This window comes from Labrus mixtus, chromosome 24, assembly GCF_963584025.1.
Source record: "Labrus mixtus chromosome 24, fLabMix1.1, whole genome shotgun sequence".
Lineage (NCBI taxonomy): Eukaryota > Metazoa > Chordata > Actinopteri > Labriformes > Labridae > Labrus > Labrus mixtus.
In genome coordinates this window covers 6,686,044-6,710,239 of record NC_083635.1, presented here as the reverse complement: position 1 = coordinate 6,710,239, position 24,196 = coordinate 6,686,044, and the positions used below count along the sequence as shown (strand labels likewise).

At 43.1% G+C, this 24,196-nt stretch overlaps 1 protein-coding gene across 1 annotated transcript; it reads right to left on the bottom strand.

The window, feature by feature from the left end:
• Positions 1-11,393: 11,393 nt before the first annotated feature.
• On the bottom strand, positions 11,394-23,698 carry rnd3a (Rho family GTPase 3a). Its single transcript, XM_061032490.1, has 5 exons — positions 23,400-23,698; positions 23,028-23,115; positions 14,842-14,951; positions 13,405-13,539; positions 11,394-13,135 (listed from the first exon to the last, which is right to left on the bottom strand). The coding sequence occupies exons 1-5, from the start codon at positions 23,547-23,549 to the stop codon at positions 12,887-12,889; spliced, it is 732 nt and encodes a 243-aa protein (XP_060888473.1). The 5' UTR covers positions 23,550-23,698; the 3' UTR covers positions 11,394-12,886.
• Between the last annotated feature and the right edge of the window lie 498 nt (positions 23,699-24,196).

The following is a 24,196-nucleotide window of genomic DNA, read 5'->3' as shown; positions in this document are numbered from 1 at the left end:
CGGACTTAGCCTCTAAATGAAGGCGCCAACAGGAAGCATCCGGATCAGTTGGTTCATAGATGACTGCTGAGTGTCAAAATTACAAAAAGATGTCAAATCTTTACATCTTTGTAAGATTGTTGCACCTCTCCAGACATCCACAATAATTCAAAGAAACCAATGTGAGAAGAGGAAATGACTGGTTATTAAAATTGCAGGTATAGTACAACACAAACAAGGGTTTCCATGACAACAAAACTAAATCAGCTAGATTCTGACGTCTGATTGGACCTCATGTGACCTTGGCAGGAGGTTGATCAGCTTTATGCTAATGATGCTGCGTTTTCCACCGGCTGCTGCGTCAGCACATGACGGATCCCGGAGGAATCCTACACCCCCCTGAGTCCCCCCCCTGCTGAGACGTGAGACGTCCACAGATTAGCGGGTGTGTGCGGAGATGCTTCTACCTGCAATTTACATTTTTGACTGGATTATTTGCATGTGTACTTTTACAGTGCATGCAGATAGAAGAGGGAGCCAAATTCTCCTCTTTTTTTTTTTTTTGGTGCTGTGTCGACTCTTCATTGTCTCCACTCCCTCAAACACAAAAACAATTTAAGAGGCTCTCCACTGAGCTAATGCATCTGAGTACATTACGGTCCATTAACAAAGAGCCGCAGCAGGGATGTAATTGTGATTTAATAGCCTGAGACGGAGGAAGCGCCGATTGGAAGAGACAAGTTTGAATAAACGCATCATTACATGTAAACCATCTTTGAATAAATAAAAAGTGAAGGTGACATTTAGCTTCATCTGTGCTGTAGTTATTTAAACACCTGAGTTGTTCTCTCTTCTCTCATACAAGTGCGATTTTCTTAGTTATTTCTGTACATGAAACGCAGTTTGCGCCACAGATTTGCACTATTAGTCTGTTTGAATGGGACATTCTGTGACAATAGGAGAAAATGACACGGCTTCCATTTAATCAGGCAAAATGAGATGTGAAGGAGATGTGAAGGAGATGTGAAGGCTCATCAGGAGGGAAACAAAAAAACAAGATTCTCAAATAAATTGAGTTACAGAGCTCAGCAGAACAAACACACGGCAGGGCTTCAGCAGCAGCGCCCCGGGAGTGGCTGACAACTGATAAGCGTCTTTTTTGCTCTATGCTGAATAAGTAGGACAACGGGGGGGTTAGGGTGGGCAGGCTTGTGTGTGTGTGTGTGTGGGTTGGGGTGGGTTTGTGGGTGGCGACGGGCATGCCAGGGACCCATCCGGATGATTCATGCTAATCAGGGCAGGTGGGAGTCGTGGATGCTTTTTTTTTTGTAATAGTGAAGTAAACACACTCAGCAGGAGGGGGGGAGTCACCCTCTCTGTCTCACACACACACACACACACACACACACATGCAAAGTGGTGTTGTGATGCCGTGTGTTTTCTCTTATCTTTAGGGGGTCTTTGGCTGATGGAGATGCTGTAAATTACCTCCTAAATAAACAAACACATACACAGATGTTAATGCTGAATTGAATTAGTTGTGATCCCAAGAATGTGTGTGTGTGTGTGTGAGAGAGAGAGAATCATCTCTGTGTCTTCTCTTAGGAAGTGGTTAAAGCTAAGGCTAAAAAAAAAAAGAAAAGAAATTGGACAAAATTCTAATTTGTTTAGCCAACAAAAGAGAGAAATGGACGCTGAGTGTTTTCATTTTTGCACTCACAGTTATAGACCAAAAACTTTTCAAAAGGCAAGTTTCTGCTTTAGAAATTGATTGGATGAAACATAACAAAGGCGTAACAATCCCACCTTGACGGGCGCTGTAAAATGGGCTTATTGCAGATTAAAAAAGGAGACAAAAAAGGGGTTATGTGTCCGCAGTAAATGCATATACTATGTAGATGTATTACCATATATTTGCTCCACACTCGATACATCTAGAGCTAAAGCAGGCGATAGGACTCTCTCCTGACAACATGCTCAGACATGTGTCGAGTCAGTCAACATTTGGCCCCTGACCAAGAAGGCCAAGCCGGGGAGCAGATGGCAAGGAGAGGAGAGATGCGAGAGGGTCAGTGGTCTGGATGAAGCCCACAGTGAGGATCAGACATATGGCAAAGCGGTCCAGAGAGGAAAAAACCTGAATCCAGCTCATAGGAATATTAAAGATCTGCCTCAGAAAGTCGAGCATTTCAACACAGTGAAATGTTCTGTGGTTTAAGCCAAATTCCACTGAAAAATCTGGCTTAGCTAGTGTACTGGCAAATCCAGTTTAAACATGAGTCATGAACTTTTCTGGTGTATCTGGAGTCCTCTGTGGGTGTTATTCCACCAAGAAGCATGAGACGTTTTCCTTGTTGTTCCCACAGTCTTCTCCGATCGAATCCCCCATGGAGGGCAGCAGTGAGCCAATTTTAAAAAAAGGAGTCAATTGACACAGAAAGTGATTGGGGGGAGGAATGAATACTGAAATAAAAGAAGTGGAACATGTAAGCAGAACGCCTTTAATAGGATATGAAATGTTTCAGACTGAAAACACAGAATTTTATTTGGTTAAAAGTTCCATTTAAGATAAGACAGAAAATGTATACGGTGGCCTACAAGGGCCAACATGCAGTAAAACACAAAATTCCTTAGCAGCAAACAATCTGCAAAAACATAAAAGATACAAGGTGAGAAACAAACACTGAAGACAAATGCAGAGCCACTCTTCACAATGTAGTGCACTCGTTGAATCCCACAATGCATTGTGGAAAGCAGTGTACAACCAATGGTCACTGATGGTCAAAGCTTTTAAGGAGCAGTTTGTTGGTGGCTTTTGACCATTCTCAGACGGACAAGAGGAGCGCCCACAGCGTGCACACAGAAACCCCGAAAAACACAAAAAAAGCTGTAGGTTTCCCCGATGAAACACGCACATAACCATTAGTGATCACTGAAATCCACGCTGTTATTTACCACTATCATTGATCCTCCGCTGGCGTTGCATAAGCTGCACGATGAAGATGTGCAACAGAGATGATGTCATAGTCAGAGGCTGATAATAATAATATAATAATAATCTTTATTTTATAGAGCAAAAACAAGTTACAAAGTGCTTTACAAGGACAGCAAATATAAAAACAGGCAGGTCATAGAATAATAAAAAGCAAGATTAAGGAAAAAAATAACTTTAAAATATAAAATCCCTTTTAAAAGAACTGTAAAAAGTGAAAATAGTAACCATTTAAAATCAACAAAAATCAGGATGAGACAGCAAGTAGCGCCGAAAAAAAAATAGTCCACTACGGAGCTCCCTTTGTAGGGCGTAGGGAGTGAGAGTGTGATGGCAGACACAGCCATAGATTCTGATTGTTTGAGGTCCAATACCCGGGAAATAAATCAGTGCCTGGTCTCCTCTGTTATGTTAGATTTTTTCCATTGAGCGTCCCCTGAAGGTTATGAGTGGCCTTGCAACCTTCCGCTTTGCATTTTAGGGGGGGGGGAGGGGTTTGTGTTTTTGACTAAGCATTGTTTTTGTACTCGCAGCAGGTGGGCCCTTTTTTGCCACCAAATAAATAACATTAATTTAATAAAAAAAAGTTAATTTAGTAAAAGATTGTGAAGAAGTCTTCAAGATGTTCTGAATAAAACATGTCCACACAAACTTTGCCTACTTGTGTCACATTTTTCCCATGATGCACCACTCCCATCACAATGAACTAAAGCCTTGTCATTAAGCCCCAAGCTGTTTGCCGGCCCCTTAGCCACGGGGGAACACGTTCTCCTCTTCATCCTCTTTTCCCAAAAAAGACCTTCATCCAACTCCAGCACAAGCTTCTTTTTTTTTTTTTTTCCTGTCAAAACGAGCATTGTTCATCGCTTTCGGCCCCGTCTCTATCTTACAGCTGTGCATGACTGATTGTTTGAGGCAGGAGGATTTGGGGGAGACAATGCACCACCGGTTAAGACCTATTGATCTACACGCTCCCAGCCTGTGTCCGTCCCAGCTGGTCCTGCGGGAAAATAGTAAAGAAATGTGTGTGTGTGTGTGTGTGTGGGGGGGGGGGGGGGAAGCCTGTAGGTCTACATTCAAAGGAATTAAAGAGGGTGTGAGAATATTCTGTGGGCGAGCAGCTTTATTGAGCTGTTACACAAAACACAGCAGCTTGCTTCTACCTCAGCCTTGACTCTATACCAGGTTCAATATCAGACATTCGATTGTACTTAAAAAAAAGCAATATGTGGGTGATAGACGATGATTCTTTCTCAATTGAGTTGTTGCTTCTGCCATAACAGTTCATCCAAGTATTTATTTCTTAATTAAAATGAAAAAAGAAAAAAAAAAGCTTTTGTGATGAATAATGTCCTTCTCTCTGTAAGCCTGTTCCTGCAGATATATGAAGATATTTATTCTGTTTTGCTGCACTGGAGAGTTGGAGGAGGATCTTTAGCTTGATATTAAAACTATTCATCAAAACTGAAGCAAATGCACACAAATCCAGAGATGGCCGTCAAACAGATTTGCCCTTTATAGCACAACGGAGCCACCTTTTTAAGCCATTATCTACTATGAAATTGAGTAAAATTAAGAAAAATGGCAACACCTCCCAGCTCGCTTGCAAAGCACACGGTTTGTCACCTGTCAGACTGCTGGACTGAGGGGAAGGTGTAAACAAAAGAATATGCCAACAAGGTTCTTCTATCCTTTATTATTGCCTTTTGGGACTAAAAGCTGCCAAAGGCTACAATGGAGCTCAACCTTTTCACATGTGAGGATAGGAGGGGCTCCTTGTCAGATTTCTCTCATAAATGCCACCGCAAATACAGAGTGTGTGTGTGTGTGAGTCATGGCTGTGTAATTCAGTGGGTGTAACAGGGAGGTTTTTTTTTCTACCACAATGTTCTATGCAGATAGGCTTTACTGCAAAATGGTGCTTAAAGTTAAGTGTTAACATTGCCATGCTAACATGCTCTAGACCAGTGGTTCTCAAGTGGTGGGTTGGGACCCAAAAGTGGGTCGTGGAGTCATTTTCAGTGGGTCCTGAGGTAAAAAAAAATAAGTGTCAAATAGTCTCAAAATCACTTTTAAAGGATGTTTGTTTTGCTTCATCTTTTTGTTCTGTCATGTGTTTTGTTCCATCTGAGGTCCAAACAGCACTTTTTCATAAAACAAATCTCATTGGTTGAAAAATATCTGAAACTTGGGTTGCGATTCATCATTAAGGAGTTGGTGGGGGGTCCTGAGGCTAGACCAGTTGAGAACCACTGCTCTAGACGACAATGTTAACAGGTTCATGTTTAGAAGGAAATACTTCACTTTGTTTGCCACGTTAGCTTAGCATGTTAGCATGTTTACATATAAAGGCTTGTCATATTACAGTAAGTAACCTTACTTATAGTTAAGTTGTATTATTTAATGATACCTTGATAAATCTCTGATTGAAAAGATAATAGTTGGTGAAATCCAAGTGACATGTTGGGCCATATTGGAAAATAAACCGCTAGCTAACATTAGCAAACAGCTATAGCATTCAATATTCTCCAGCTAGCCTACGGGTTCTTCTCCCTGTCTTAAGCCCTGTTTCCACCAAGCGGTCTGGTTCAGTTTGGTTCGGTATGGTACTCCTTTATTGGTGTTTCCAACGTCAAAAGTTGGGAAGGGTACCTTAATAACTGATCCGTACTTTCACTTTTTTGGTACCCTTCTGTTGGGGGTGCAAAGCGTACCAATCCGACCCTAAAAGGCGGAGCTAGACACACTGCAGTCCGTTGATTGGTCGAAATAATCTTCACGTCCCGTGTGACAGTGGTAACAAAGGACAAACACAAAACGCACCATGTTTAAATATTCTTTTAGAGAGTAATGCTAAGGCTGTTTTTTTTTTTTTTTTGCCTCAGAGATGCAGACCTTCCTAGGAATCATTGATCTTTGTCTACTGTCACGTTCTTCTAATTTGTTGAATGTATTGGCCGTTTGCACTGTCACACCGCTGTGATTTAGTGATGTGTAAGGGTATGATTGGCTGTGGAAACGCAAACAAGATCAGGGTTTACTGTCCCAAACTGTTCCACTTGGTGGATTTAAACTCAGACAGTTGCTAAAGTTTACTGTTAGCGCTGAAATACTTATGATAGCTTGTGCAAAACACTACTCTAATGGTTATCAAATATGTTATTTTACCTTAAAACATGACCGTTTGTTTCAGCAAAATGTCAACCAGATGCAACCAGGCTTTTTCAGATGCAAAGAAAATGCAATGCTGTAGGTTAGATAACTTAATTTCCGCATTTAAGGGGGACGTTAGAGGACAATGGCTGCTGTGTCAATACATTGAATTAGATCAATTTCGACCTTGTGATTGATGCTGGATGAAATGTTTAGTTCTCCTCATGTGGAAGGTTAACTGTTAAATTTGGTACGATCCAGCTTGTAGTTGCTGATATATTACATTCAAAACCTAATTTACCAGCCTCACGCTGATGCAAGAGGTACATCGAGCTATGAAAGAAATTGCTTTTGATACTTTACATACCAACCCCAAAATGCCAAGCTTATAATGGTGCCAAAATAAAATAATAAGGATGACTGGTGACAGTAAGATTCCCTCTCTAAGCAGCATGAACATTCATAATTAATATTTGAGCAATTCTTTAAAAAGTTGTTGCGATATTAAGGTCTGAACCCCACGGTGGGCCAACCAACATCGCCGTTTTTCTCATCAACAGTGTAAGAAAATCGCAGTCGGTCTTACCAGCTGCAAGTCATATGAACCCTACCTTGGGAAAACAGCGGAAATCACCCACAGTACATGTGCAATCAATTGATTAGGTCACTTCACTGCCTATACGTATACAACATGTCTCAGTAAAATGGGGTGTTGTGGGACATATACAATACAGGACAGGGTGGACTGCAGTTTGCTAAACGCTGATCTTCTGATAGTCTAGCCCACCCATTGGGAGTGTTTCAGACCAGAGCTGTGCTCAGGCGTTCTGCTTTTGTGGGATTCCTTACTTATTACAGAATCAGGGTCAAGCTAATACCATTACAGTCCGCAAATTAAGGTTAAATAGCTTCAGAGATGTGGTGCTCTTTGCAAGGGTCAGTGTCAGCCTAATACTGCTAACATAATGAATCATCAGTGAACTGTTTCAAGGTGTATACACATGAGAGAACAGCTGCATGCTGGATGTGCTAGCATGCAAACGGCTCTGCCTTTAGTGGCTTTTATGTGCATATGAAAGAAAAGTATTTCTATATTTCTTTAATAAGAAGGAAACACAGTACAGTTTGGTGTTGCAGAAGTGTTGCTGAAGAAGTGTTGTAATTAGTTTGTGTGGTTTCTCTCTTCTCCACCCGGCCTCACCCTGTTTGCTGAGTCAGCTTCCACATTTCCCAAAATCTATTTCAACATGTTTTCAGAGAACTTGCCAGGGCATCACTGTTCAAATAGATGAGATTGGAAGAGCACTGTAGAGCAACAGTGAAAACAACAAAAGGCATGAAAGCGGTTTTTCCAGTTGAGAGAAAAGCTAACGTTGTGTCCCTCCTTCAAAATATTCAACATGTCAGACACACTACATTCTGGTTTATGAGGGCTAAACTCTGGGTGGAGAGCGTGTTAGATGATCTACATCTTACATAAGAGACTACTCCCATGTGTGTCTGGTGATTATAAAAGACTCTAAAAGAACCCCTTGCTGTTTTTAATACTGTACAGTGACAAGGATACAGCTGTTGTTTTGCCAAAAGTCGGTCCCACATGTCTAAATGTGAAAACACGTGATAGCAAAAGTAAAATCGATCAAAACTGAAAGAAAAAGTTGAGGTTTTTAAGGGAATATGTTCTTTGAATTTCTCACTTAACGTTAGAAGAGAAGATGGACACAACTTGTATTTTTATATCTGTATATAAAGCCAGCAGCCAGTTAGCTTAGCTTAGCATAAAAGACAAGAAACAGAAGAAAACCACTAGCCTGGTTCTTTCACGCAGTAGCAAAATCAACCTATTAGCAACGCTAAAGCTAACCACACTGCATTTGAATAATGTGTAGTAAATAAAAAAAAAAAAAATAGTTTTATTCGGGTTTTTGAGACATTATGTGATTGTTTAATATACAGGCTAAATTACGAGTAAATCAGTTAGTTAGCTTTGGAGGCGTCTTAAAGAAAACCAGGCTAGCTTTTTTTCCCAATACTGATGCTAAGCTAAGATATACTTTCGGTCAAATCTAGAGCAAACATTTATTATTCACAGATATAAAGGATATCTGGATATGTACCTGTGTGTTGTCTGTCTACATAGAAATGCAGAAAATGAGTGCTAAACATTACAAATTGACTTAAATTTATTCCTGATGTGTGTAAAAAAAAATAAAGTCTCTCAATTCAGACGTAAGGAGAACAGTTGTGCATCTTTCATCTTTGACATTTATTTTACACCTGACAGCCCTCTTTTCCTGCCCCTGACAACCTCATACATCTGGGGCTGTATGTATGTGATGAAGTCATCGCATGATATATAGGCATGCGGTGTGAGGGAAAGCATTCTGCATGCTTGGCAGCCCTGGGGAATTTACCACACGGCCTGTACGACATTGTCTGCTCCCAGTGATACTCCAGCTTTTCAGGAAGGCAAGACGATGTAGTCTGACTCACAGAGAGCCTTTTGTTCCATTCAGCTGTTACAGTACCTACTTTTTACTGAGATGTCAAGACAGTCAAGGACTTGAGTCAAACTTGTTTTTCTGAAAGGAAACACTGTTATACTGCAGAGCCGGAGAGGTGAATGTTTCCACTGTTGTGTAAAGTTTAAACCACTCTTACTCATTTAGTGTAACAGCTTCAGTAAATGTCATTCCCGGAAAACCTGAGTGATCTAGTTCTTGTGTATCCTGCTGAACATGAACTTGCTGTTATGCTCTGGCAGAGCTCAGCCCCTATTTGCAAGCTAACGTAACGTTAGCAAGCTAATGTTTAGCCAGTTGGTTCTGTGAAATCTTAGTAAACGTATTTGATAGATTGACCTCAACATTGGAACATTTTGAATACCAGTCCACTGTTTGAAAAAAATGACAACATCAGTAGAGTTGAGTTATGGAAATGTTGAGCACACCTAATCACAGGAAACTCATTCTTGTGAAATTTAAAATATTTTAGGTTTAAGGGGAATAGAAAGCTTTTTTTTAGAAAGAAAATGTAAAATGTTTTGTAAATTTTTGCAGAAAATGCACAAGTTCTAATCTGAAATCACAATTTTGTGATCACTGTAGAAGTGGTGCACCAAGCTTAAGTTTATAGGTCCCAGTCCAGCTAATGGCGTTAGCTAACCGCATGTTTTGACTGACTTCTGTGGTAGCAGCTCCATAGAAATCTTAAGATTGCAGTTTAAAAAAAAAAGAACAGGCTTATTCCTTTTATCCAAATCAGATCCAGCTTACTAAAAGTCCATGAGTTTTTTAAAAGAAAAAGTCCCGGCAGTGATTTCAAGTATGAATAATACTTATACCCAGTGGTGTAGTGCAGGGTATACCCACTTCTAAATCCCCTCTGATTCACACCATTGATTGGTTTACAACATTCAGTAGTTTCTGGTGAATTCATGACCTTCTAATTGACTAGTACTGTACATACTAACTGAACGTGCATGAGTAGTCTTACATAGCACGTTTTTTTTTTTTAACAAAGGCTGTTTTTTTTCTCATCAGGATGGGGTCAGAATGTAAGAGTATACCCATTTCTTCAGCCACCACTACACCACTGCTTATACCCCACGAACATGTACCCAATCTGTCCTGTCACAAGCTCACATCATCTCCATGAAACTGGGTCATTTCAACCAATATGAACCAACAGTCTCAATAAAGGCAGGAGTTCATTCTGAATAAGCTCTTATGAATCCACTGTAGACTGTATTTGTGTTTCCTCCAGACATGCTGAAGTAAAAGGCTTTTGTTAGAGACGGCAAACAAAAAAGGCTAAAAGCCAACATTACATTCAGCTGCATGTCTTTGTCTGAGTGTTACAGACCAGGAAGCTGACGGGTCTAATGAAGACCACACCTGTGCAATCATGACAATAGATCACAGGTGAGTCTCAAGCTTTGGTGAATCAATTTGAAGGACGAGACAAAAACTGTATAACACTCATCCACGTTGCTAATCTAGTCTAGATGATTTAAAATTCATTTTTTAAAGGTGATAGTACTTTTACACACATTGTACTTTTTAATCCAGCCGAGTGATAAACCTGCGAAATGTTGCCGATTGCAAATTCTCCTTTTAAACAAAAATGTGCCTGGAATTAAGTTGTTTACACGACGAGTTCTAAAGTCCACCATCTGCAGCCTGCTTGGACCCATATCTGATTCCTTTGTTTGCCCAAGCTGTTTGGTTTACCTTAGAAACAACCTTTGCGCGCTGTGGTGTCAAAATGAAGAGCTACCATTCAGTGAAATTATTTTTATCTAAAGCAGGGTAGAAGTAACCGATGTGACCACACCTAATAGATCCAAACATTTGGCTTAAAAATATCACTACGTCCTCATGTCATGCTTAGATTCAAAAACCAGGAGAAAAAAAACACTCTTTGATTCCATTTGCATTTATTCTAAAGGGAAAATATAGAATTCAATAAATATCGTGGTAACAACATTGGCAAAGACATTTTGAAGGTGACATCAACATTCAAGAAAAAACATGACAATGTACACGGGGAGAGACAACAGATTAGAGAATGAAGCTAAAGAGTTTGGACGCACAGAGCTGCCAAATATGACAGCAGTGGCATTTGAAAAAAAAAGAGTTTCAAAGTAACATTAAAAGTGCATCAATACCTTTTGATATTCAAACAGCTCCATCATTGCACTGCTGTTGGAGGTAAACAACACCAAAGAAAAAGTCTCATTTTCAGTTTGACTTTGGACACCCATTTGTTGTTTCCATCATGACACTATAACACTGATATGGCCAACTCACATTTCACACCATTTAATGAAAGGCCTGGTCACACCACTAAAGGAGAGAATTGGTTTTCCTCCCGTCTTGCAGATTCTCTGCTGGAAGGAGAGGCTGCTGTAGCTGGTGAGTGCTAACACACTAACAAGCGCTAACACGGTAACACGCTAACAAGCTAGCTAATGCTTCCTAAAGTTGTTAGGCGTATATTGTCTTAGTCCATTTCTGTACACTGTCGCAAATACACAACCAAAACAGACTGAACCTGAAATGCTAAACATAAATATACTGAGTATTTTTGCAGGTTTTTGTCAAACTAACCGATCAACCAATTGGCTTAGCGTTGTAGCAGGAAAATCGCTCCAAAGAGCACACAACATCACTTTTAGCATGGTTGCTAACACAGATATTTCAAACAGTCTTATTAAAGAGAATCCTCTCCCGTCTAGTAACTATCCAAAAAGCACTGCTCCTTGTTGGAACTATTTAAAATCCATCGATGCGGGTTAAAGACGATGCTACACAGCTTAGCAAGCTACGCTAACCTTTGCGCTAATCTTGCAGGTATACTTTGCTGACATGAGCGAATCCATCAAACTCAAGTTGTATGGATTCTTCATCAGCTTTTGCTGGTGCGACCAGGCCTTAAAATTATCATACCCGACAGCAGATTTTTAACACTTCTGGGATATGCAAAGCAGAATGCTGTGATGTTTTTTTTTTTTTTTTTTACAGCCTGATAAACAAATTCTAATATTTGTTAGCAGTTCCACTTCTCCCTAAGGTGCGGTAAAGAAATGAGTCATGGCTCAAACTGTCTCCGTCTGTTAGGGGGGTTCTCATTTCACACAATTAGTAAATTTTATGCGTCTCGGATGATCGTCGATTTCTTCTCTTTCTTTTGGACCATTAAGGGAACATTGTGAGTTTTAAAAACCTATTATGCGTGTTGTTTTTTTATTTTTCATTTCACAATAGCGTCACAAATTGGTGAAAAATGGAATGGTGAATTGCATTTGGGACTGATTTTCAAAATCCTTGAGGCTGACTGCAGATTGAGGCGGTTTACTCATGGCTCCCCGATATAATAGAGATGGGGCCATAAAAGCCGTCAGTGTGGAGAGCAGTTAGGATAATCTGTCTTTTGAGATCCATCATGTATTCATAGCTGTTGAGGTGCAGCATGTGGGCACACAATGGCTGTCTGACTGGTACAAAACTCTGCTCATGGCTGCAAGTCAACAGGATGAAGCGAAAATAAAACAATGATGCAGTAACACACCAATGACTTCACATTATACCGACAACATATCAGAGACGAGAGGGGGGACAAAGAGCATCAGGTTTACTTTGTGCAGGACTAAAAGATTCCTCTTCTAATCTCTGCAAACAGACTAACAGTGAGAGGAGCAGTGGCGACATTGAATCATGTCCAAACTGGAGCGATGACTTTCTGCATGAGCCGTCTGAGCAAAAAGTCTTTGATCCAGCACAAACAAAAAGAACCTTATTCTTTTTTTTCCCGGGCGGTGAACGCCCATCGCCTCTCATTCAAAAGATCGCGTGTTTTTTAACCCCTTCCTTCACAAAACGAGCATCTGCCCATGACATCACTCCTCCTGCTGCTCACTTCCTGTTGGGTGTGGAAAGCCTCGATTGCATCCGCTTTGTCCTCCCCACAGGAAGCGGGTCACTTCCTTGTTCCTTGCAGGTAGCCCGCTGACAGATAGCTTCCTCGTCTGGTGGGGCGAGGGGGGGTGGGGGGAGGGGGGGCACATGGATTTGGGATGCTACTATGCTTTGAGTTTTCATTGGTGTAGAGTATTCCAGTAACATGTACACAAATTTTAAGCTTATAAACCCCAGTTCCAGACAAATAAGGGGTCTTTGGCATGCAGGAGAGAGCCTTGCTCAACAGCTTCCTGCTTGCACTGTGCTCAGTCTTCATCCTCGGTTTAATCCACCTGATCAGTCACATGACCGAGCAACTTTTGGCTTTGTCCTTCCGGAGGTCCGACGCCACCGCCGCCAGGTCGGGCCTGCCGGGCATGTGTGAAATCCTTTTGTTGCCGCGGGTGGTCTTGCTGCGCTTGACGTTTTTGTTGCTCTTGTTGATGCAGGCCAGCGTGGCCACGTGGAAAATGTCTCTGACGCTGTTCTCCGACTGCTGCGCCGAGCACTCGATGTAGGGCGCCGAGATCTGCTTGGCCATGCTGGAGCCCTGGGGAGGAGGAGGGAAGGAGGAGGTCAAACACGGTCACAATCGGATGAAGTGGCTTAGGCCAGTTTGGTTAGCAAGCATTTTTTTTTTCGGTACTCACGTCAACACTGACTAGAGGATTTCCGATCTTAAGGATGCTTAAACTTGAGTCCAATGAGGGATTATTCATGAATGATTTCCGTTTCTAAATACTTTACTAATCGCTTGTTCCATTCAAATATTTGCCGTTTGACATTTTTCAACATGCAGGGATTTTTAAAGCCGCATACCTGGTCATAAGACACCGGTGTTTGTCTGTGGTTGGACAGCTCCACCAGCGTGCTCAGGTCGGTGCGCAGGTCCGACTTGCATCCAACCAGCAGCATCTTAGTGTTGGGACAAAACTCTTGGATCTCCCCTTTCCACTGCGGAGAAAGAGAAAAGCTCAGAATGGTGCCAACTCCACAGAGAAATCTTAATCTTTCTAACAGAAGTGAGACAAATCGGGAAATTATCTACCACCACTGCTTGGAAAAGGTAAAATATGAGCACAGGATCAATATTCAGTAGCATTTCCCCCATGGGACTACATGCGAATAAAATGTTCAAATCTATGTAAAAATATGCGCGTTGGCTCGATCAACCTGGCGCGACATCCCATGAGTCTGCTGCCCTTTTAAGTACAAAGGTTACAGCTGCCACTTCCTGGAGCCCCCCTCACGCTTTGAACCCTGGAAAAAGGAACAAATAATCCCCGTGTTTCCGTCCTGACAACAGTAAATGCTCTGTGATGGATGGCGTTTCTCCTGGGGGATTTTTAATCTGCCTCGGGGCTGACTGGTCAGGGGATCATTGAAAATGAAAGAGGAAGTTGTTCGGTACAGTTTGTACATCACTACTTGACCTTTAAGCCTGAAGACTATTGCTAATGCTAATCGAGATGTTCAGTGTTTGATACATGGCCTCTGACCAACAGAACAGTAAGGAAACATGTAGGTGGAACACAAGGCTTTCCCAAACACAGTGTAGCTTGTGAGCAGAATTTAACTAGAACTACTAAACACATGTTTGTTTTTTGTTTTTTTGGTTGAATAATAACTTCTTACTTAATGCAATAATACAGGAAACTTCCAATATGCAATGCCATATTCAACTTATTGTGCACTGTGTTTTTCTGTAAATGTGCAAAACTTGCACTAATATCTAATTAAGCAAGATTTGTGGTCTTGTTGTAACTTTTATGGAACACAGGAAGCTTCCTAACATAACAGGAGCACAAGCCAGGTGCGGTTAAGTAGCAGGAAACAATGGCTGTACATATACGGTCCCATCAAAGCCTTCCACCAGTCAGATGACTGATGCTGCATGTCTCGCTTTGTGATCAGAAGACATGTGGAAGTCAGTCAGTTCCACCACACAAACCGCTCCATGTGAGAATGTTGGCCACAGGAGTTTTTAAAAGGTCTGGGAGTGTGACTGACTTCCTTCTTTACGGGGTTGCTCTTGGGATTTTTAACCCAGCGACCTTCCCAGCCACACCACAGCTTCATAATACACATCACAAGGTCTGAGGTCACCAAGACTTCCAAAGAACTGGAGACTTTTTTGATCCACTTGAATTCAAAGTGGCCTTTGTAAGCTGCTCGAACAAAAGCAAGAATTCAAATTTTAAGACCTCTGCAGAGTCCATCAAAGGGAAGTTATTAGAGAACGCCTCGTGGACAAACCTTTTTGAGTACGCTGTCGAGTGTTTCAGGGCGGCTGATGTCGAAACAGATGAGGACGGCGTCGGAGTCCGGATAGGAGAGAGGCCTCACATTGTCATAGTATGGAGATCCTGAAACAAAGAAGTGTAGAGTATTAACACAGCGTTCAGATTAGAGTTGCTCGGTAAGGACGTGCAGGTTTTACAACAACAGAATCGCTTCAGTTCCTCCTTAAAAAGAAAAACTTGTGACCGGCCCTGAGAAATCACTTACAGCAAGTCTGATCATGTTTAATTCAATTTGCTGTTCAACGCTTTCTTGGGATGATCTAAAAAAAGGGATCGAGCTCTAGGGACTCAGGGAGAAACCTTGCATCAGTGATTTGGAAGAGAAAACACGACAACTGCAATTACTCGGCATAATTAGCAAAAAAAAAAAAAAAAAGGTGATTAAGATGGTAGAAGAGACTTTTTAACTGAAGGCCTGAAAACCTCCTCTGGCTCCTTTTTGTAGCATCATTGGAATGAAATGAGAGTCTGCAAACGAGCCTACAGGAAAACCTCAAACATATTTGCTTGGATGTGTGAACACGGCCAAATCACCACTTTAAACTCTGAAGCGTTTCTGACAGTTATTCTCTTATGGCAATGATTGTGAGCTCAAGCGTAATCCATGGCAACCAGACGAGAAAAAACAAATAATGCAGAATCAGTACAAAAAAAAAAAAAAAAAAAAAAAGTGCTGACTTTAACAAGTTCACATGTTGAAGAAAATCCTCGCTGGAGAAGCAGAGAAACTTCAGAGAGAGAGAGAGAGAGGGGGGGAAATGACTTCGCTCCACTCAAATTGAAACCATGTGTGAGGGAGACGCCCATCTCGCCGCCAGACTGGAGCATCTCCGGAGAGGAAGAGGGGGAGGGGGAGGGGAGGGCGGCGTCATGTCAAGGTGAGTCAAGCTCACATTTCAGGGGTTGACCACACACAACCGGCTGCCAAAAAATCTGGAGAATTTTGTTTTTGGTAGCTGAAGGTCCCCCCCCCCCCCCCCCCCCCTGGGAGGTCCACTGCCGCGGAGAAACGGCAGGAATGTGAATGTCACGCTCGCAAACAGACGCACACCAGAGGATCTACTTTACCTAATCCAAACGGTCTGTATTGGAGACAACACCGTTTAAACAATCCTCTCTTACCCTGCGGGCCCCGGCCCCCTCGCACAACAAAGCGTGACACCGACTGATGTGCGCACAATAACTGTGGAAATCCGAGACGTGGCTGTGTCCGTTTTCAGTCTTTTCCCAGTGTTCGAGCCAGGACTCTCCGAGAGCATGTCAACAGGGGCTCATTTGGAGTTATCTGAAAATCTCTGCTTCATCGAACAGGACATGAAAAGTGCACGCCCATCAGAGCTGTATTAATGGATTTTTCACGTTAGTATAAATTGTGAAAAAGACCTACTACACGCCCTATAGGACACGATCGACAAGTGTCATTTGTAACCACAAAGGGCGACTGCTTTACATCAATTGCATCCTGGAACTTGTAGTCACTGCTGACAAAAAAAAAAAGTTTGCCTATTGAACGGTATAGCACACATTGTTGAGTGTGTTGCTGAAATCAGCTTTATCTGCCGTCAAAAAGGGATTGGACTGTTGGGGAAAAACAATCTTTCAAATGCTACGAGAATTAATTTGAGTCAAAACGGCGTTTGTTTAAATTTTGTGCTCAAGAAACCCGAAAATGTGAACGATCATTTGATAGGCTTAAGCTAGCAGTAAACAATGGACACTGACACAAGTTTCCTTCCAAGGGATACATCGGACATGTGGCTGAAAGAGCTGGGGATCGAACCCCTGACCTTCCGGTGGACTCAACCAATGAGCCACAGCCACATAAAGAATGGTGTTATTGGTTAGCTGTTGGTGCTGTTCGGCTAATATTGTGACTGGAACGCACTGGTCCTGCTCTTGAGAGTCATTTAGGTTAACGAGATAAGAGATCTTTTTTTTTTTACGACTCAAGATGGTCACTTACACAACGTCTGGCTCGGGGCGTAAACCCAGAATCCAACGGCGTCACTTTCCCCACATGTCGATTCACAAAAAAGCCGTTGAGGATTTAGCTCATGCCGGTCTGTCTCAAAGCATGACAAATAATTTGACGTCTGGATGCCAGGGACAACAACCAGTTGGATTATCTGATCTTGATCGGTTTCGGATGATATTTCCCAACAACTTCCTGCTTTCTCCCCCTCCCCTCCCCCCTCCCCCCCGCCCCTCCCCCCAAGAGCGATCTTTTTGAAAAGCCGCCTGATAAGGTGACACCACCGAAACCAAAAAGGCCTGACACTGAGCAGCTATCGGAGTCACGCTGCAGGAAGTGCAACCCGAGGAGGAACGTGGACCCCCCCCCGCCTAACCCGCCCGCAAGAATTTATTTCCAATTTTTCACAGCTGTCTCAAAATCTTTCACAGCCACATTGTATTGTTTGGAGTTTATTTTTTTCAACCATCACTGCCTGGAGCTAATCACAGGAAAAAAATAAGACGCTGTGACTGAATGGCTCCAGAGTCGGTTGACATTTTACAAAAGAATTGATTGTTTTTACCAACTTGATGAGAAGGACACGCACATGTGGGTTTCCTGGTTGCAGTGTGTGAGGTCTTTGTTTTCTTGAAGTGTCTCGAGAGTGAGCAACGTATTCCAGGCAGAAATTTACCTGGAGATTAAAAGTATTTTTAGCAGCGTACCCTCTAAGTGCATCCCTGCAAACTCTTTTCATGCTGTGCTGCATGAACATGGAGATGAAGAGCCGGAACTTTCACAGAGGATCAAAATGTGCATGTGTGCAGTGCATGGTGAAGGGAGTGTGTGTGTGTGTGTGTGTGTGTGGGGCAGAGACGTTGCTGTTCTTGTCTGGCATTTACAGCGGAGTCGTAACTGCATAAGACTAAATTCTGCTTCGAGGTCATCTTCTTGCCAAGCGGAAAGATAAGAGGAAATCAAACAGCCAATACACAAACACACGTACACACACAAAAAGACCTGGTGACTGTCATCTAATTAGCTCCTGTCATTGTTCCCCCACAGGATCTCTAAATCTGGAAGGAAGACACACACACCCTGTCCACCCTCTTTGTCCTTTAAACACACAATCTCAGAGCCCTCTCGCCTCCTCTTAAACACATCCTCCCTTGTGTGGTGCTCACAGCAAATGAATACTCCTCAGCTACAATGACATGAGAGAATACAATACCAAACCTTACACTCTGGGCCCAAGGGGGGGGGGGGAAGAAATACCAATTTTCCATGAGTAGGAAGAAACTCTTCTCAGGTTTTTAAAAACGCTCTTCCTTCCTGGTTTGTAATGTGTTTTCAAGGCTGGTTTCCCCCAACAGCTGGAGTGGAAAAACACCACTTAACGCTATAAATATACATGAAACAAGCAGGGAAATAAATACTGCTCTATTCATGTAATGTGACTCATTATTCAAATGTGCAGATGTTCCATTACAGTAAAAAAAAAGAAAAACATTTCCTGGTTTTTCCCATCTGGAATTCCATGCTTAAGTATTCCATGATGTTCAAGCTATCGCACAAATGCTTCACTGACATGGAAATTTACTTCACCTCACACACAGTCCTGAGGTAAGCCAGCTGCGCCCAACAGTCTGGAGGTATAGCAACAGGTCTGCTGATTTACTGCATTGCTAGCATAGCTGAGGGGGGAACTGAGCTCGGGGGAGGGGGGGCGGGGTTTGGTGTGAGCTGTGCATGTGTTGAGCCCCCTCGGGAACACCTGTGGCAGCAACAAACAGCGACAGGCACGTCCAGCTATTCCGCAACCGTCGAGCTTGAATGTAGAAACCTCTCAGCGGACGGACGCGAACCCGAACACAAACAAAGACGACAGAAGAGCTAACGGGGGTAACCTTGAGCGGTACACCTGCCGCGGTAACCGAGGCGTCTGTTGTCCCTGCAAACGCTGGCAATCGCCGTTTGAGAAGGCATTATAGCTGGAGTGATACGAAGCACTACATTACCCTGCTCCTGTCAATGTCGCTTATGGTAATACAACAATCTTTAACGCTAACATCAATTAGCTGAATTAGCCGTTAGCTACAAAGTAAGAATATCACATTGTTTGGATCCCAGAATACGATGGCAGTCGGACTCGGATACCAAGTAGAGTAAATGGCAAAAGATCAGAGGCTGTAGGTGGTTTTGCTCACGATGCATTATGGTACATGTAGGCACTGCATTAGCATTAGCGATGGCTCAAAGAGAAGTAAGCCATTTTGGTTCAAATAGCAAGGTAGAGGAATTTGCGTTTTCAATTGACTACACTTAGCAAAAATGGACGGTATATCAAGATTCCCTTTTGATGCAGCTTAACACCATAAACCAAACATTACGAAACCAATTTAAAGCCTTAGCTGTTAGCGCTGAAAGAGGCAGCTCGCTTCAGGAAGTCTTCAGATTGATTTACTGATGTACTTGTATTACACAATAGGTAACTTGCAAACTGTTTAAATAGATTATCAGCCAGCAGCAGCTACATAACCACCAGCTGACATGAAAAAAAAAAAAAAAAAAAAGTCAGCCCACTGGACAACTACCTTCTAGCGTGTCCTGGAAGATTTTACATAAGTCTGAGTGATACTCATCAGTTGTCTGTCTTATGACATATCCCATGACTTGTAATGTGGTCCAGTCGACCCAACCTACATGTACCTTAGACTGCCAACTGTTCTGTGTATTAACAACTTCAATATGCTCCATGTCAGCCCAAATCACTTAACATTGGGAGGCCTCTGAATTCACAAGAGCATGCACTCTGTAGCACTGAGTGGGCTCCAAAAGTGGGAGCGGTATTGCTAGATCTCGGTGGTTAAAACGACTCAAAATTCCTGGTTTTAAAAAGAAGGTGCTGTTAGTGACACCCAATGCCACATTAAAAATGATCAAAGGGCTGATTTTGAAGTTTTAACATCTGCAGGTGAAAGAGAGGACACGGCAAGAGTCCTTCCACGACTTTAGCAGACAGGAAGTGGATTCCACTGTCCTCAAGTTTATACACTGTGTCAACACAGTCCGCTCAAGGCTGCCTCACGTGTCGGCAAATTCCAGCATGATTCAATTCCCCCCCCCCTTGGATACGAGGTAAGGCTTTAGAGAACCTTCCACTTCTTTTTCACTCCGTCAAGGATCTGGGCCTGCTGGGTACAAAGGGGGTCTTTGTGGAGGAGGAAGTAGAAACCTTTAGTCTGAGGAATGCCAGACATGCGGCTCCAATTCGCTGAGCCCAGAAATGTGATCCAATGCAACAATGGCCGCCGACCGAGGGGGGGGAAGAGGGGGCAAAAAATGTGTGCGAGCGGCAGAGGGAGCTTACGACCATGAAAAAGTTCCACAGTTGAGCTGTCCAGCATTACATGGGAATCAGCGCATGAAAACACGGGGTCCAGAAAAGCCCAAGTCTCCAAAGTAAAACTAAAATGTCTTTCCGGATTTTTTTTTTTTTTTAAAGTGGGTCAACTTTTTCCTCTGCAGAGATGGCAGCTGTTCAAATCCGTAGTAAACAAAAACAACAGGAACCTTTCCATTAAGTTCCCAGGGGTAAATATTATCAAATGAGATCCCTGGGGTCTAATGAACGAGACTGTTTGGGAGTCCTGAGAAAATACCTTTTGAGAAATGGTAAGTAAACGGTTATATGATGGGTAGCTCATGGGAAATTCTGCAATTTTGTCATTTTAGTGTCTTTCAGCTCTTCGTTTTGGTTTCTCAAACTGCACTGTCTCTTTAAGTGAAGCTTTACATTTCTGTTTTAAGGACTAACAGGAATCATAAACCCTCCCAAACAGGCTCCAAATTCTGGCATTACAAGGTTAGCAACTAGTTAGAAAAGTAACCACGGCTCATTGACACTGAGCACTGGACATGTATCATGGAACCTTCCAAGAATGCAAATGTTGCTCTGGACCCACTGGCTAAGTATTTTGAGCCATTAGCTATTAACATCGGCTAATGTGGTATACAGCTCGTTGTTAATCCTCCATGTGGTTTAAAATCAAATCATGGACGCTTTATTATACAAATTCCCAGAATGAGCTGGTTAAAGCTTCTCTAATGTGCTCAGTTTTAAAAGGTCTGTTAAACACATTTCCACAGGTTTGAGGACTGGCATCGCTTTCGACCACCGTGGGGTTTTAAGCTAGTTATTGTGATTTTAAAAACCTAAAACTACATGTAGAAAATGTAGAAACTTTTCGCCTGGCCTAAGATTCCCCTCTTACTTTTTTTTTTTTTTGCTCCTTTTCAACTCAGGAAATGAGAAGCGGCCTCGGGCACACACAGGTGCTGAGCCACGGGGGTGTTGTTCTGTTTACCTTCTCCGTCTTCCTATTTTCCTGTTCGACTCCTTCAAAAACACCTTTTGCACCTCATTTAGACGGGCGGGTGGGCGGGTGGGCGGGTGGGCGGGCGGGCAGACGACGTAAACCACTTCCTCTGCCGGAGAAAGGATGAAGGGAAGCATCAAAGGCCGGCCCCACCCTGAGTCCCGGGGAAGCAGAGCTAGCACAGACGAGGAGGGTTGTGGGGTGGGTGGGGGGGACAAATGGAAAGCAATAGAGCGGGCAGGCGTTTACCTTAATGACCTGAATTACACCCATCACCCTCTCTTTTAAACACACACAAACGCACACCAGGCTGCTCATTAGGCCAATCATCCCTGCAGAACAAAAGACCACCACGGTGTGTGTTGGAGGGGGGTTGTGTTTGTCTTCAACGCGGCGGCGTCCTGGGCTTTGTCAGAGTGCATGCTGGGGGGTTTCACACACACACACCTCAGGAGATAAGAGATCGACTGGATTGGATATGGCCGATGGACGCCTCTTCAAAGAAACCCGTCAAGCTGAAAGCTGTATCAATCAGTCAACCAGGGTGTGTGTGTGTTGGGTGGGGGGGGGTGAGGATTTAAAAAGGGAGAGGGTGGGGGGGGGGTTGGCTGCATCTCAGACCCACTGATCTAATAGGAACCGCGTCTCCCCCCCCCTTGCTGTTTTATGAAGCAGAGACAAAAAGAAATATGGCTCCAGGCGGCCGGCCAACACAGTGCAATAAAACAAAATTCTCACTCTGGCTGGCTTTCATTTCATCGCCTTTTTCCACTTCTAAAACACACACACACACACACACACACACACACAAACACACACTGTAGGGGTGGAAGAATTTGAAATGTGAGCTCCTTGTTTTGCCTGCATGTAGTATCGCTCTGCTTTGGAAATGAGGATGGTCTGCTCATGCTTCTGTTTCCCTTAAAAGAAGCTAATGTTGCTAATTGCACTCCAGATTTGTCTTCCCAAAATGTTTCACACCGATTCCCACTTTGGAGAAAGTCTCCCCCCCCCCCCAACCATTTCTCTGGAATTCCAAGGGCTAAGAGACCCGCCGCAACAGCTGGCTTGTCGACTTTGTCCCCGCCCACCACCACATGCTCGCGCACACTCAACATACGGCCTCGCTCACGCCTGACTGCTGTGCTATTCACAGCATCGGGCATTGATGGATGGGAAAGTTGGGTTTGTTTACACACACACACACACAAATGAGGGACAAAGCAACTGGTTTTGGACCCTGAACGCATCGTCCAACTAACAAGCGATTAAAAAAAAAAAAAACTGGAGTTAGCACACATGTTGCACAACAAAACTTCCCCCGAAAACACGCAATTGGGAGAATTTCAAAAAAAAAAAAAAAGTGTGTTTGCCAGATGTGTGACCGCTCGCTCTCTTTTCCTATTTCTTCATCGCCTGTGCTCATCTGGAAAGAATTCATGAATCCAGCTCAGAACAGGGTAAAGACACGGTACTGAATGTTTCTATGAAGGGGGGGAAAAAGGTGAGCAATTTCCTAGGCTTATTGGAGGAGGGGGGGGGGGGGGTAAAAAAAACAAAACAGAAAGGATTAACCCGGCTTTATTGATTAAAATGGGTCACAGATTAATTTCATTATTTTAAGTAAAGCAAGCCCGCAGATCTGAAATCTGTCCTCTGTGCCATCACCTTATCAGTGAGATGGCCAGAGAGGGGGTCACAGTGGGGGGGGGGGGGGGGGGGGGGGGTTGTGCAAGTGGACATTTCACCAGAACACATCTGTAGACAAAACAAACAAACAAACAAACAAAAAAAAGGCATATTTACCTGAGGTGTCCCACAAACTGAGCTCAATCCTCTGCGTGTCGATTTCAAAACTGGCTGTGTAGTTCTCAAACACGGTGGGGACGTAGCTCTGCAGGACACACACACACACACACACACACACACACACACAATAAGTTAGTGTTTTAAACTTGGCTGAGAATGAGTTATCATGTCACAGCTGTTTGTGTGAACCATCACAGGTGACATAAAGGTTATTTATCATGTGCATAAAACAGGTAATAGTGCATGTCCTTCGCCATTACTGGAGCATTAAAGTGTCACACACACACCTCTGCAACAACACAATATTTAGTAAACACAGCACTGTGGTGCGTTAATGAGCGTCATGCTACGGGGTTTGCGGGGTCTCACCTCAGGGAAACAGTCCTTGGCGAACACGTGAAGCAGAGCGGTCTTCCCGCACTGGCTGTCTCCCACCACCACTATCTTACACTTCACACTCTGACTGGGATCCATGCCGGATTTCAGAGATAATTTCTGACACGACCGTCTCTCCTTCATTGATTTCAGTCGGGATTAAGAGTGAAAAAAACGTACAGTCCAATCCTGCGCGTAAAAAAAAAAAAAAAAAAAAAGAGGACAGATGCGGTAAAATAGCGGTGATTCCCAAACGTGTCTGCCGTGCCGCCCTCGGTGTCTCCGCCTGTTCTGAGCCGGTAAATGCCATTTGCCTGTATTTATAACGTCGCAGGAGCCAATGGCAGCAGGCTGGACGAGGCTTGTCCCTCCCCCTCCTGCGAGCCCCCCCACACAGCAGCCCGCTGGACCTGCCTCCGCGATGGCGCCCCCGTTAGGACTTTCATTATAATAACACAAAATGCAACATTAAGAAGAACAACAATACAAGAAAACCGCTTTTCTTTTTAAAAGCCAAAGTCTCATGTGTGTGTGGAGTAGTGAAAACATATTTTAACAATTAAAAACGAAAAAAAACAAAAACAATATTAGTCCACAGATACAGATCTCTCACTTTCCGGACTAATCGAGCCACGTCAAGCTTTGCTCCCACATCCATCAGGCTCATGAGCAAATTATCTATTTCTTATTTATTTTTAAGACCACTCATTTAACCGCTCATAACAATTATTTATCATGCTTTTAATAGAGCCACTTGTATGTGTGTGTTTCTGCTGCTGTCTTTGTGTCTA